This window comes from Rhinoraja longicauda, chromosome 28 (genome assembly GCF_053455715.1).
Source record: "Rhinoraja longicauda isolate Sanriku21f chromosome 28, sRhiLon1.1, whole genome shotgun sequence".
Classification (NCBI taxonomy): domain Eukaryota; kingdom Metazoa; phylum Chordata; class Chondrichthyes; order Rajiformes; family Arhynchobatidae; genus Rhinoraja; species Rhinoraja longicauda.
Window position 1 is genome coordinate 10,561,937 of NC_135980.1, and position 12,453 is coordinate 10,574,389.

The 12,453-nt window shown below is 40.3% G+C and overlaps 1 protein-coding gene across 6 annotated transcripts in view; it reads left to right on the forward strand.

Annotated features, from left to right (window-relative positions):
• The window catches only part of sbno2b (strawberry notch homolog 2b), a 121,737-nt gene that overhangs the window by 66,196 nt on the left and 43,088 nt on the right, over positions 1 to 12,453 (forward strand). For all 6 annotated transcript variants that reach the window (XM_078424130.1, XM_078424132.1, XM_078424131.1 and 3 more), the window contains 9 exons: positions 110 to 244; positions 1,012 to 1,086; positions 2,248 to 2,344; positions 3,585 to 3,745; positions 5,289 to 5,422; positions 7,063 to 7,150; positions 7,693 to 7,836; positions 9,780 to 9,915; positions 11,132 to 11,237. In XM_078424130.1, coding sequence (XP_078280256.1) covers positions 110 to 244; positions 1,012 to 1,086; positions 2,248 to 2,344; positions 3,585 to 3,745; positions 5,289 to 5,422; positions 7,063 to 7,150; positions 7,693 to 7,836; positions 9,780 to 9,915; positions 11,132 to 11,237 — 1,076 coding nt within the window. The remainder of the gene's footprint in view (positions 1 to 109; positions 245 to 1,011; positions 1,087 to 2,247; positions 2,345 to 3,584; positions 3,746 to 5,288; positions 5,423 to 7,062; positions 7,151 to 7,692; positions 7,837 to 9,779; positions 9,916 to 11,131; positions 11,238 to 12,453) is intronic.

Here is a 12,453-nt window from a genome sequence, read left to right on the forward strand (position 1 = left end):
TTATAAGAATACTGAGAATGGTACTTTCAAATTTAAAAAGTCTACTTTAGTCAAGCAGTGAGAAGTGTTTTGTCATTAACCAGACTTTCCATTTTTTTTGTGTTTGCAGGATTTAAGTTATATAGATGACAGTTCTCTTTTCTCCTCACCTGAATCACTGCATGATATAGCGGATACCGAGGATTTTAATCTAGACGGTCTCACATCAAGTATTTGGGACCCAAGAATAGATACCGACTGTGAGGTCAGTACTGGTGAGATGTAACTGTATGACAGAGCACTTTTAACATTGCAATTTCTTGATCTTGTTGGTACAGTGTTGTGCTATTATAAACTTCTTAAATACATGGGAGTAATGTGGTTCTTTAATGTAATCATCCAAAATGAATGCTCAAAATTATCTTGAATCAAAGAATAGACTAAAGTACCAAATATTCAGTGGAGAGGTTAGTAATGGATTCTGTTGGAGGCTGAAAATACAGTCAACAATGCCAGTCTCCCAGGCCATTCCCTTTTCACTCTTCTATCTTCTGGGAGGAGATACAGGAGCTTGAAACCCTGGGCATCCAGACTAAAAAACTACTTCTTCCCCAGTGCTATCCAACTCCTGAACCAATCACCTCTCACACACCCCATTTCCAGAGGTGGTACCACATAATCTCACCCTTAACTCCGACTCATTGGTTAGTTCGTTATTGTACTTTTACACTCTTTTGCACTACTCAGATTTTGAATTACAATTGTAGCTGTCTTATCCCTCATTTGTTCCTATTTCATGAATCATTCACCCCCCCCATCCCTACTGCATACTTTTCTCCATGCCTGTTCATCAGAATAGTCCACTGTCTGCCCTCAGTTGATGATGGTCCTTTTCAGCATAACTTTCTCTAACTCCATATTCATATTAACACATTTTAACCCTCCCATAGTTATTGAAGAGCTTCATGATGAGAGTTTTGCAGTTTATTTGGGTTTTATTGAATGAAATGATCTGTCTCTTGTATTTTACAGCTTTCCCTTGCATTTCCAACTCAGTCATTTTCAAATCATCTGCAAATTAGCAATGGCCCAACTCCCTCTTTCCAGGTAATTTTGCTGCCTAATTCATAGCTATCTTATTAATCTATTGAAGAAAAAAGTTTATTTAAATAAAAATATATAATAGTTTGCAAAGTATTAACTGTCACAGAACATCAAGACCTTGTTTTCTTGACTTAAACTTCATCAGATTGTTCTTAAATCTTCAGTGTTAGGTTGTCTCGATACCTTCAGTTGATTTCATACTTGATTCGCCATGTAAATAAGGCAAAGCAAATATTTTGTTTGTTCATTAGTGGCTATCACATTATCCTGCTTGAAAATTCTTAAAAGTTGGAACATTTTGCACATCCATTGAGCTGGTTACTTGGTTTTGTTCTGCACCATAACTGCACCATTTAACATCCGTAAGCCGGTGAGAGACTATTGAGGGTTGTCTTGTGTAATTCTTCCTCTTCCTTGGCAGTCCCTCAGGATTGAGGATGATCGACCTTCACTTTGGTTTTGCAGGTTCTGAGGTGATTGATGAGGTTAATGTGGGAGTGGTGGGCTCTTCATAACTGGGGCAGGAGATGCTTGACGGGACTGAAGGGTGGATAGTTTGTGAGACGCTTCATTTATTCGGCTTTCTACACTGTGCCTCTGTGTCTTCCCTGCATAGCTTCAAGGTTCTCAATATCACCCTGAATATTTCTACTTCACTTTGAGCTGGAATTTCCAATCCACAGTGGGAAATGTTGCATTTCTTCAAGGAAGCCTTAAGCACATCAATCATCCTTGCTGTTGATTTAGATTGTGGAGCAGAGTTTGTAACTGCAGTCACATTGTAGCTTGACTTTCATCTATTAGCAATGGAAGAAATGATTACATATGCCGTACAATGTTCTGAAATGCTTCAATACGGAATTTATTTTACTGGGTAACTGCAATTTTTTGTGGAAAACTGATTGACCTTCATGAGGTGTTTCTGATATATTATTGAGTAACACTTTACAGGCTAACTCTCTTTGAAAAGTCCTTTCTGCTTAGCCTGAACTGAAATAATTTCGCAATTCCAAAAGCCTCATCAGTTTAAAGCTACAATGGCACAAATGTTCCTCAGATTTTAAAGTTGGCAATGAATGAAAGGTACAAAGTAAGGTATTTTGACAAAAAGCAAATAAAATGAATAGATCTCAGTAGATTTTCCACATTCTGATGTTCATTCAGACGTCAATACATCTGGACGAAGAAGAAGAAACTGATGAAGAGGAGCCTGAAGAATTGGGGCATGCAGAAACATACGCAGACTATGTCCCTTCCAAATGTAAGTTGTGATGATTGCTGTGTGGTCATTTCTTGTGATAGATTAATGACCTTTTGTGCAACAGTATGTTTGGTCATTAACCACCTTATCACATCTGAAAGAGATGCCATAAGATTTATTTTTAAAATAAAATTAATTTGTGCACAAATATCTTGAAATCGAATCATTTATCTACATCTTTAAATTCATCTTTAACATCTGAAGTAGAAATTAACATCTTTCAGATTTCATCTCTCTGAAGCATTTCTGATTCCACTTCTACTTCTCACCTCCGATATTACAAACTCTCTAACAGCCTGCTCCCTTGCACATCCATCGCTGTACAGCCAAAAGACCCATCCTTACTTAGCTTTCCCACTAGTGATTATTGAGATGATTCCTTTCAGAGGTATTATCCAGAAACACTGTCTGCATTGACAGCGTTTGACATGATCTGAATTCCTCCTCCCATTGATCATAAGACTGCTGTGCTATTCAGTTTCCCAATTCGACATTATGACCTAAATAAGGTACAATTCCCTCCAAATTTAAATCAAAAAGAACATGGCTTTGAATTACAGTCACCTTTCAGCCACTCATCTTCTTGCTCTTTCCCTGCTTCCATTTAAGCAGAATGCGTAAATGCCATAGCTGGTCTTCGGGTCAGCACTTGCCTTCCTCCCGGTATGGCGAGACACCACTTTTACTTTACTCTGAACCACTAGTTTTATCCCTACTTCTCCACATTTGCTGACAAAGCCTCGCCAATGCCCTGGTTTCCTCAGGAGCATCCACTCATAAGCTACAATTCATCGGGAATAACAAAGATTTCCCAATATATGATCAGTTCATGGTCAAACCGTCTCCCATTCCCTCGGAAATCAGCTTGAAAACCTTTAGCCTTCAATTAAGATCTTTGCATGGTTTTATCCCTTTATCTTGAAGATGAACCTTCACTCACTTTCCTACACCACTTCACTCTTATAATACTTAGTTGCGACTTATTTTCTTCCCATAATCAAATCTGACTGCATCGTTAGGCATCAATGTTTCTCTCTTGGAACGTATTCCGTCTTGCAGAAGATTTCTTAAAAGCAAGAATGCAAATATTTTCTGTTAGAAAGCTTGCTTAAAAATAATCCTGATATTAGATAGATATATTTGTAAAATAATATGACTGTTGTTTAATTGTTTTAGAATGACTGTGTGTTCAATGTATAATACAGAAATATCTCAGATATTAAATTATATTCTTATGCAGCTAAAATTGGAATTAACCACCCAGACAGAGTGGTTGAAACAAGTACATTGTCTAGTGTGCCACCTCCAAACATCAGATACACCCTTTGCCTTCCTCCATTGACAATTTCAAATGGTTCATTGTCTGCACTACAACTAGAGGCAATCATCTATGCATGTCAGGTATAGTGTGTTTATTGCACTTAAGTTAATGGAACATTGTGGTTGTGTGTGGTTTAAATATACCAAAATGGTTAATAAATTTGTAAATTAAAAAATGATTCAAACTATTGTTCCACCTGAACTCCTGCCGATTTGGCCCCTCCCTTCCACCTACATTCTATCCTTGGGCTTCACAATTCGCAATTCTTTAATCCTTAGTCTCACACCTTCTGTCTTTTCATCTCTGGCCTTTGTCCAACCATCTGCCTATCAAAAATAAACCCTCACCTGTATCCACGTATTACTTGCCAGGCTTTGACTTGCCCCAGCTTCCAGCTTTCTCCCACCCCGACTACAATCAGTCAGAAGAAGGTTCCCGACCTGAAACGGCACCTATCCATGTCCTCCAGAGATGCTGCCTGACTGCTGAGTTACTCCAGCACTTTGTATCTTTTAATTGTAAGCCAGCATCTGCAGTTCCTTGTTACTCTATTATTTTTATATATTTGTTCTTATGAAGTAAGTGACCCTACAATGTCACTTAAGCACGATTATTGCCAGCCGGTGGGCCTTCTTGCTTTACAGCAATTTAATTCCTTTAAAACAGTTGAATTAAGCATATCTGTCAAATAACCTTGGATTGAAATCATGTATTGGAAGGTTATTTTCCTTCCTCAAAGAATAATATACTTTGTTTTTTTGCGACAATCTGGAAGTTCTCATGATATTTTTTTATGTTGCCATCTATCACGATAACAATTATATTCAGTTCGGTTATACAACTCATCATGTTGCCATTTGAGCTCATACCCTTGGGTCGCTCTGCTATAACTATAAATCATACATTTTGTAATCTCTAAAAATTATATCATAAAGCACCCTAAAAAATGTTTGCTTAAGCATGCATGCTAGCTTTAGATTTAATAGGTATTAGTGGAACTGACTGCAAAAGGGCACCACGATACAGTTACATTTAACATTATTGAGTAAAGTGTACACATTCTGGGATGTCATTTACATTTGTTCAAACAATGGAAACCATAAAATTAAATGTTGAAAGATTATGCTATTTTATAAATAATTCTGTCACCTTACTCCTTAAAATGCATAATTTCAGTGCTTGCTGTGAAAAATTATATCATTTAATCATTTTATTTATGTCAGTAAGTCCGGTTGGAAAATAATTCCAAAATGTTCCAACATCGTAAAAGTACTTTGATCAACAATCCTTGTGTTTGAACCTTAACAATGTCTTGCCAGGTGATTCCACTCTGAAAGATCATAAACCAGCCTATTCTGGACAATTGTAAAATTCAGATCGGGACTGTTTATATAAAAAGCCAGTGCTTAGCAATTTAGCCGATTTTTCTATCATATTCTAGATTGCCTGACCCTTATTTCTATCCTAACCATAGATAAATTCATAAATCCCAGACAGAAAATCAAGGACCTAGTTGTTAGAATCATATATTCATCCATCCATTGGAATGGCTTTTTTTGTACATATATTTATTCTAAGATATTTCTGTGTGAAGAAAATTCAATTTCTCTGACGTCTTTTTAGCAACATGAAATACTGTTAGAAAATAACCATCGTGCGGGGTTTCTTATTGGTGATGGGGCTGGTGTTGGAAAGGGAAGAACAGTGGCCGGCATCATTCATGAAAATTACAGGAGGGACAGGAAGAAATCGTTGTGGTAAGTATGAAATAAACTGCGGCATCAAAAGTATAAAGAAAAGTTTGACAGTTTAAAAAAATTACTTTCTCATTATACAACTATTTTCATCTGAAGAAGGGTTTCGACCTGAAATGACACCCTTTCCTTCTCTCCAGAGACTCTGCCTGTCCCGCTGAGTTACTCCAGCTTTTTGTGTCTATCTTCAGTTTAAACCAGCATCTGCAGTTTCTTCTTACATTATTTTCATTTAAAGTTTGAAACTTTGGGGAATTAAAGGGTGGCATAATGGCGCAGCTGGTAGAGCTACAGCCTCACAGTGCCAGAGACTCCTGGTTCGATCATGACCTCGGGTGCTTTCTGTGTGGTGTTTGCATATTTTCCCTGTGACCGTGTGGGTTTTCTTCGCGTGCTCCAGTTTCCTCACATATCCCAAAGATGTGCGGGTATGTAGGTCAATTGGATATTGTAAATTATCCCGTGTGTAGGAAATTGATGAGAAAGTGGGATAACGTAGAAATGGTGTGAACGAGTGACTGGTGGTCAGTGTGGACTCAGTGGGCCAATGGGCCTGTTTTCATGCTGTGTCTCAAAAAACTAAACTAAAACCAAAAAACATACACCGATCAGCCAAAACATTATGACCTGATGCCCAAAACATTATGACCACCTGCCTCATATGCTGTTGGTCCTCCGTGTGCAGTCCCGTATGCAGCAGGGTGCGATGCACTGTGTATTGTGACACATTCCTCCCGTGACCACCATTAAAATGTTCTGTGACTTGTGCCACAGTAGACTTTCTGTTGGTTCGGACCAGACGGGATAGCCTTCGTTGCCCTCGCGCATCGATGAGCCTTGGGCGCCCAACACCCTGTCACAGGTTTGTGGTTTGTCCCTCCTCAGACCACTGTCGGTCGGCACTCACCACTGCTGACCGGGAGCACCCCACAAGCCTTGCCGTATCAGAGATGCTCTGACCCATTCGGCTGGCCATAATAATTTGGCCCTTGTCAAAGTTGCTCAGGTCTTTACTCCTGCCCATTTCTCCTGCATCCAACACATCAACTTCAAGAACTGACTGTTCGGCCGCGGGGACTCCCATCCCCTTGCGGGGATTGTGCGGGTCGGTCGGGGACGAGCTGTCTGTCCGTGGGCGTGGGGAAGAGAGTGGAAGTTTTGTTGCCTCCATCACAGTGAAGGGGTGTTTGGAGTCACTGATGGACGTTTGTGTTGGGGTTATGTGTCTTGGGTTCTTTTTTTTGTGTGACTGCTATGTAATTTCGTTTGGTACCTTGGTACCGAATGACAAATAAAGCTCTGTATTCTCTGTACTTGCTGCCTAATATATCCCACCCCTTGACAGGCGCCATTGTAAAAAGATAATCAATGTTATTCACTTTGCCTGTCAGTGGTAATAATGTTTTGGCTGATCGGTGTATGTCTGCAGGTATTGTGTGGTTCTAACTGAATGGTGAAACAGGTTCACAATCTGAATGGCATTCCTCTTCCTTTGTGTTCAATGCATAGAAATGTTGTTGATGCCAGTATGAGCACATAAAATAAAATGCTGAATAACAAATGTAGATCACCCAAAAAAAAGCATATTGTTGAAATGTAAGGTAAAGTCAGTGTTAATCAAGTTCAGTGTGATTGTGTTATAGGTTCAGTGTCTCCAATGACTTGAAATATGATGCAGAACGGGATCTTCGAGATATTGCTGCAAACATTCCAGTGCATGCTCTCAACAAGGTATGACGTGTAATCTTAGTATTTTAAATTGAAATGTCTGGTGTTTTAAATTAACGAATACCAAAAAAAATGATATTTGAGGGAGTGTGAGGTATTTAATTTCATTGTGAATGCAAAGTTTTTGTGACACGTCGTCTTCCCCCAATCGTTCACCTGACACACAAACCGAGGAATTTAACCAAACCCAAAAGACACAAACCTGATGGAATTAGTTTGGGTACCTTGTTCACACCACAACAATTTCATCTGAGTAGCAAAACGTTAACTTGGGCAGAGTGTAAGACAGGCCACACAACAGATCCTGGCAGCAATCTGCGAGGTGGGTGAGATTACAATGAACCCTTAGATGCCTCGTGGCTGGATGAGAGGGAAGTTGCTGTATGGGGCTTGACACCAGTGGGTGCAGAAGAGCAACAAGGAATGTTTTAACTCGATTTACTTATTCTGCCTCTACCTTTGAATGTTATATTGTGGCTTGCATGTACGGCATTGTGCTTTCTAATCAGTTACATATGTCATAACATCCTATTGAATTGATGCAGATAAAGTATGGTGATACAGCTACTTCAGAAGGTGTTTTATTTGCAACCTACTCTGCACTGATTGGTGAAAGTCAAGCTGGTGGTCAACATAGAACAAGGTTAAAGCAGATCCTCGATTGGTGTGGAGAGCACTTTGATGGTGTTGTATCCTTTCATACTTCTATTTATGGTCATTTTTCATGTTACTGCTGAAATTTCGTTTGGTGTTGTGCCGAGTGACAATAAAGTGTTGTTATGTTATGTATGTTATGTTATTCGGGCATAATTTAGAGCTATTAATTGCCCATCCCAAATTTTCCTGGGGAAGATGGTGGAGCCAACTGAATATCTTGTCTTGTGATATATCCTCGCTTTGAAACTTCTGCAAAACAAAGAACCTCTGTCAATCTGCGCATGCTGTACAATGACACCTCAGATGATAAAGATCTAACAAGACCCTGGAAAGGTTGTACCACATCTCACTCCTTGGGAACCATCGCCCAAGGTGATGATAGATATCAATGAAGAAATCTACCAACATCTTCAATGTTGCAGATTGCCTTTGCAGTCTGAAGACTGGAATATTTGAAGATCAATAGACAATAGAAAATAGGTGCAGGAGAAGGCCATTCGGCCCTTCGAGCCAGCACCGCCATTCAATGTGATCATGGCTGATCATTCTCAATCAGTACCCCGTTCCTGCCTTCTCCCCATACCCCCTGACTCCGCTATCCTTAAGAGCTCCATCAACCCTAAGAGCAATCAACCCTAGGACAAAGCTTGTGGTCAACCAAGCAGTAGTGATGTCTGTGCATCTATATGCTTGCGGTCTACCAGGTAGTAGTGATCTCCCTGCATTATACGCATGTGGTCTACCAGGCAACGGTGATGTCTGTGCATCTATATGCTTGCGGTCTATCAGGTAGTGATCTCCCTGCATTATAAGCATGTGGTCTACCAGGCAATAGTGATGTCTGTGCATCTATATGCTTGCGGTCTACCAGGTAGTAGTGATCTCCCTGCATTATACGCATGTGGTCTACCAGGCAACAATGATGTCTGTGCATCTATGTGCTTCTGAGACGCTGACTACCTAGAGCAGGGAGCTCAAGCACCAGTAGATACCATCAATACTGTCTCTGCAAAGTTCTCCAAATCCACTGGCAAAGTAAATGAACCAATGCCAGCGTGGCCAGCATCCCAGCACTGCGACCCTAAGTATCCTCAGTCAGCTGTGATATGTGGACCATGTTGCTCGTATGCCCAATAACTTCCCTGTCACCGGCATTCGACCCATGGGCATTAATTACCTGGTATATCCCTGCTGCCCTTCTTAAATTATGTTTCTACATTTGCTGTCCTTCAAAGTCAAGAGGCTTCTCACCTGAGGCCAACGAAGGTTTGTACATTTTTCTTAGAACAGGTAATCTCCTTGCCTCCCATAATAACCAGTACAACTCACGGGGCCTGGGGATTTAATCACCTCTAAGGCATCTAATACCTTCTCCTTTTTAGTGATGAATATTTTAAAATCTCACTGCCCTCCTCCCTGAATTCTCCAACTAAATGTCCTTCTCATGAATGAATAAAAGCATTCATCTCAGGTATCATCTACATCCTCTGGCTCAAAATACAGGTGGCCTTGTTGGTCGGCAATGGGCCTGCTCTTTCCCTAGTTCACCTTTCATCATTTTTATATATGTGTGTGTGAATATATATGGTTCTAAGGTAGAAGAACTTCAAAGTCCAACGATTTCTCTTTTGTTGTAAAGAGTTATGTGCTATGGGTAAATCGTCACAAGCTCCCAGTTTTATCAGTTCTTTTGCTTCCATTAATGTCAAGTCAAATGCAAGTCACTATCATTGCTGTATCACACAGAAAGATAAATATGTTCTTGTGCTTTTGTGCAGAATAACTGCCTGTTTATTACCTGTATAACAATTACTGGAATCCGGGTTGACAATAACTATAACAATCACTGTAGTTCAGATTATTTCACTAAACGGTTCTGATGCTTAAGGTTATGGCAAGGTACAAAAGGGTTGATCGTGAAGTGAATAATCTGGTAGAAAAAATTGGATTTTCCTTGACTGTTATTGTGTCTTAGATTGTATTTGATGAATGTCACAAGGCAAAAAACGTCTGTGTGAATGGCAGTACCAAATCTACAAAAACGGGTCTGGCTGTTCTGGAGCTTCAAAACAGACTTCCATCTGCACGAGTTGTTTATGCTAGTGCAACAGGTATTAGTATGTTCCTTGCAAACTGATATGGTGTGCTAGACACTAAGTGGAATAGAATATTGTAATAAATGTAGTGAGCTGGATGGTGCGAGACTGGGTTCACTGATAATTACTGCCACCATTGCTGCACTTGCCTGAAGTACATGCTGAGGCTGACATTGCTCTTCGATCACCCTGATCGACTGGCACAGGATGCAAAGCTGGGAATGGAGTTTTATCTTTTGTCAGAACTATTTTGGGGTACAAATGCAACCGGTGGGATAGAGGGGTAGGTGAGAAGGGAAGGGGGGTTACATTTTGCACACAGGAGTACATCACAACATTGCTTTTGGGAATATTTGTCGGGGGGCTCGTCCAGTGAGGCTATATCGTCCAGTGAGGCTATATCAACAGAACCGAGATCACTTTGATGGGATTGCACTATAGGAGTCCCAGCAGCGGAAATTAGAGCAGGAAATATGGGGGAAGGTCCTCAGATAACTGCAAGAATAATAGTGTTGTGATAGTGGGAGATTTTAACATCCTAAATGTGGACTGGGACTGCCATAATGCTCAGAGCTTGGATGAGGTAGAATTTGTTCAGTGTGTTCAGGAAAAATGTCTAAATCATCTAAAAGTTGTAGATGACTGCTAGAGAAGTGTCTACATGGGCTTTAGCAAGGTCTTTGACAATATATCTCATGGCATGTTGACCGTGAAGATCGCATGGTTAGATCACATGGGATCTAGGATGAGGACTAGGTACAAAATTGGCTTAAAGATAGAAGATGGCGGGTGGTAGTAAAAATTATTTTTCATTCTGAAGCCCTGCAACGAGTAGTGTGCCACAGGGATCAGAGCTGGGGCCACTTGTTTTGTTATTTATATTAACGATTTGGATGTGAATGCAGGTGACTTGGTCAGATAATTTTCAGATGACACCTTACTCACCGTTGTCGCTTTAATGGTAAAGCAAGTAGTTTTATTGAAATGGTGTTATATTTTAAAAGTTATTCACATTTTAGTTTAAATCTATCTCCAAGGGGGGGGAGGAAGGTGGGGGGGAGGGAGGGAGGAGGGTGGATAAGGGCGGTTGAGGGGGAAGGGGAAGTAGGGGAGGGAAGCGGGTAGGAAAGGGTGCTGCACCAATGGAGTAGAGGTTTGGGCCCAACGGGTCCACTTGGTCTAGTATTGAAATAAAAAAGGTATCCAAACAATATTTTTTTAATTTGTGAAGGTGCCTCAGAACCAAAGAACATGGCTTATATGTGCCGTTTAGGGATTTGGGGAGAAGGCACGCCGTTCCCTCAGTTTGAGGATTTCCTTCGTGCGATTGAGAAACGGTGAGTCTGGATTTAAATCTTATTAAAGTTAAATACTCCAGAATGCAAATAAAATCAGCTTATTGTTTAAGGCTTTAACGGAAATGTTAACAAATAAAAAGTAAACCCAGATTGCGTATTGCACAGCTTAAAGATAATGACAATTTTTCTGTGTAGGAAAGAACTGCAGATGCTGGTTTAAATCGAAGGTCGACACAAAATGCTGGAGTAACTCAGCGGGTCAGGCAGCATCTCTGGAGAGAAGGAATGGGTGACGTTTCGGGTCGAGACCCTTCTTCAGACTGAAGAAGGGTCTCGACCCGAAACGTCACCCATTCCTTCTCTCCAGAGATACTGCCTGACCCGCTGAGTTACTCCAGCATTTAGTGTCTACCTGACAATTTTTCTGATTGGCAGTCCAACTGGCGCTTTACTGCGCTCTTTTCATTGCACTTTTTTTCCTCCTTCAAGTAATTATCTAAATTTTCTCTTGTGGTTACTCCCACCACTATACACTACTACAATCAAAGATAGATTCTAAATGTAAGTGGGTGGAAGAGGAGTTGGGGGTAAATATGTTAATGGGCATGGAAGAGAAAATAGCTTGTACAGAGATGCATACGAAATAGGACCAATGGGAATGTTTTGCAAGCTTGCAACAACTGAATGGGCCACATGGCCTCCCTCTATGTGGTAAGAAAGGATGGGAAATAATTCTTAATTGCTTCCTACATAAAACATTATTTCTTATCTCTGGTTCAGTTTACCAGTCAAATCCCATTTGTGTCCCTTAGCTATCATACCTTCTTCCATATTCCTTCTAATGTACAGAAATGAAACTACACTGATTTTATTTCCCACAGCATTATCATATATATTCCTAGATATTGTACTCTGTGCATTTTATAAAACCTTGGTCCAATCTGCTTTGCTGTGATGAAAGTTAATTGAAATGTTAACCCAGTTTCCCAGCCCACACATGCCACCCGACCTGCTGATTATTTTTAGACAAATGGCATGTTACTGTGCCAAATCAGTGGACTATTTCTGTACCATTGCTAATCAGGGGTATACTCTACTGGGCTGTGTAAGAAAAGAATTTCACTGTGCGTTTGCACTTCGTACATGTAACAATAAAGCACCATTGAACCACATATTTTCTGTAATTAAAATGAAAGCTAACTCAACGTTTCCAGCATTTGAGGAGAAAGAAACCCTGTTCCAGTTGGGTTACATA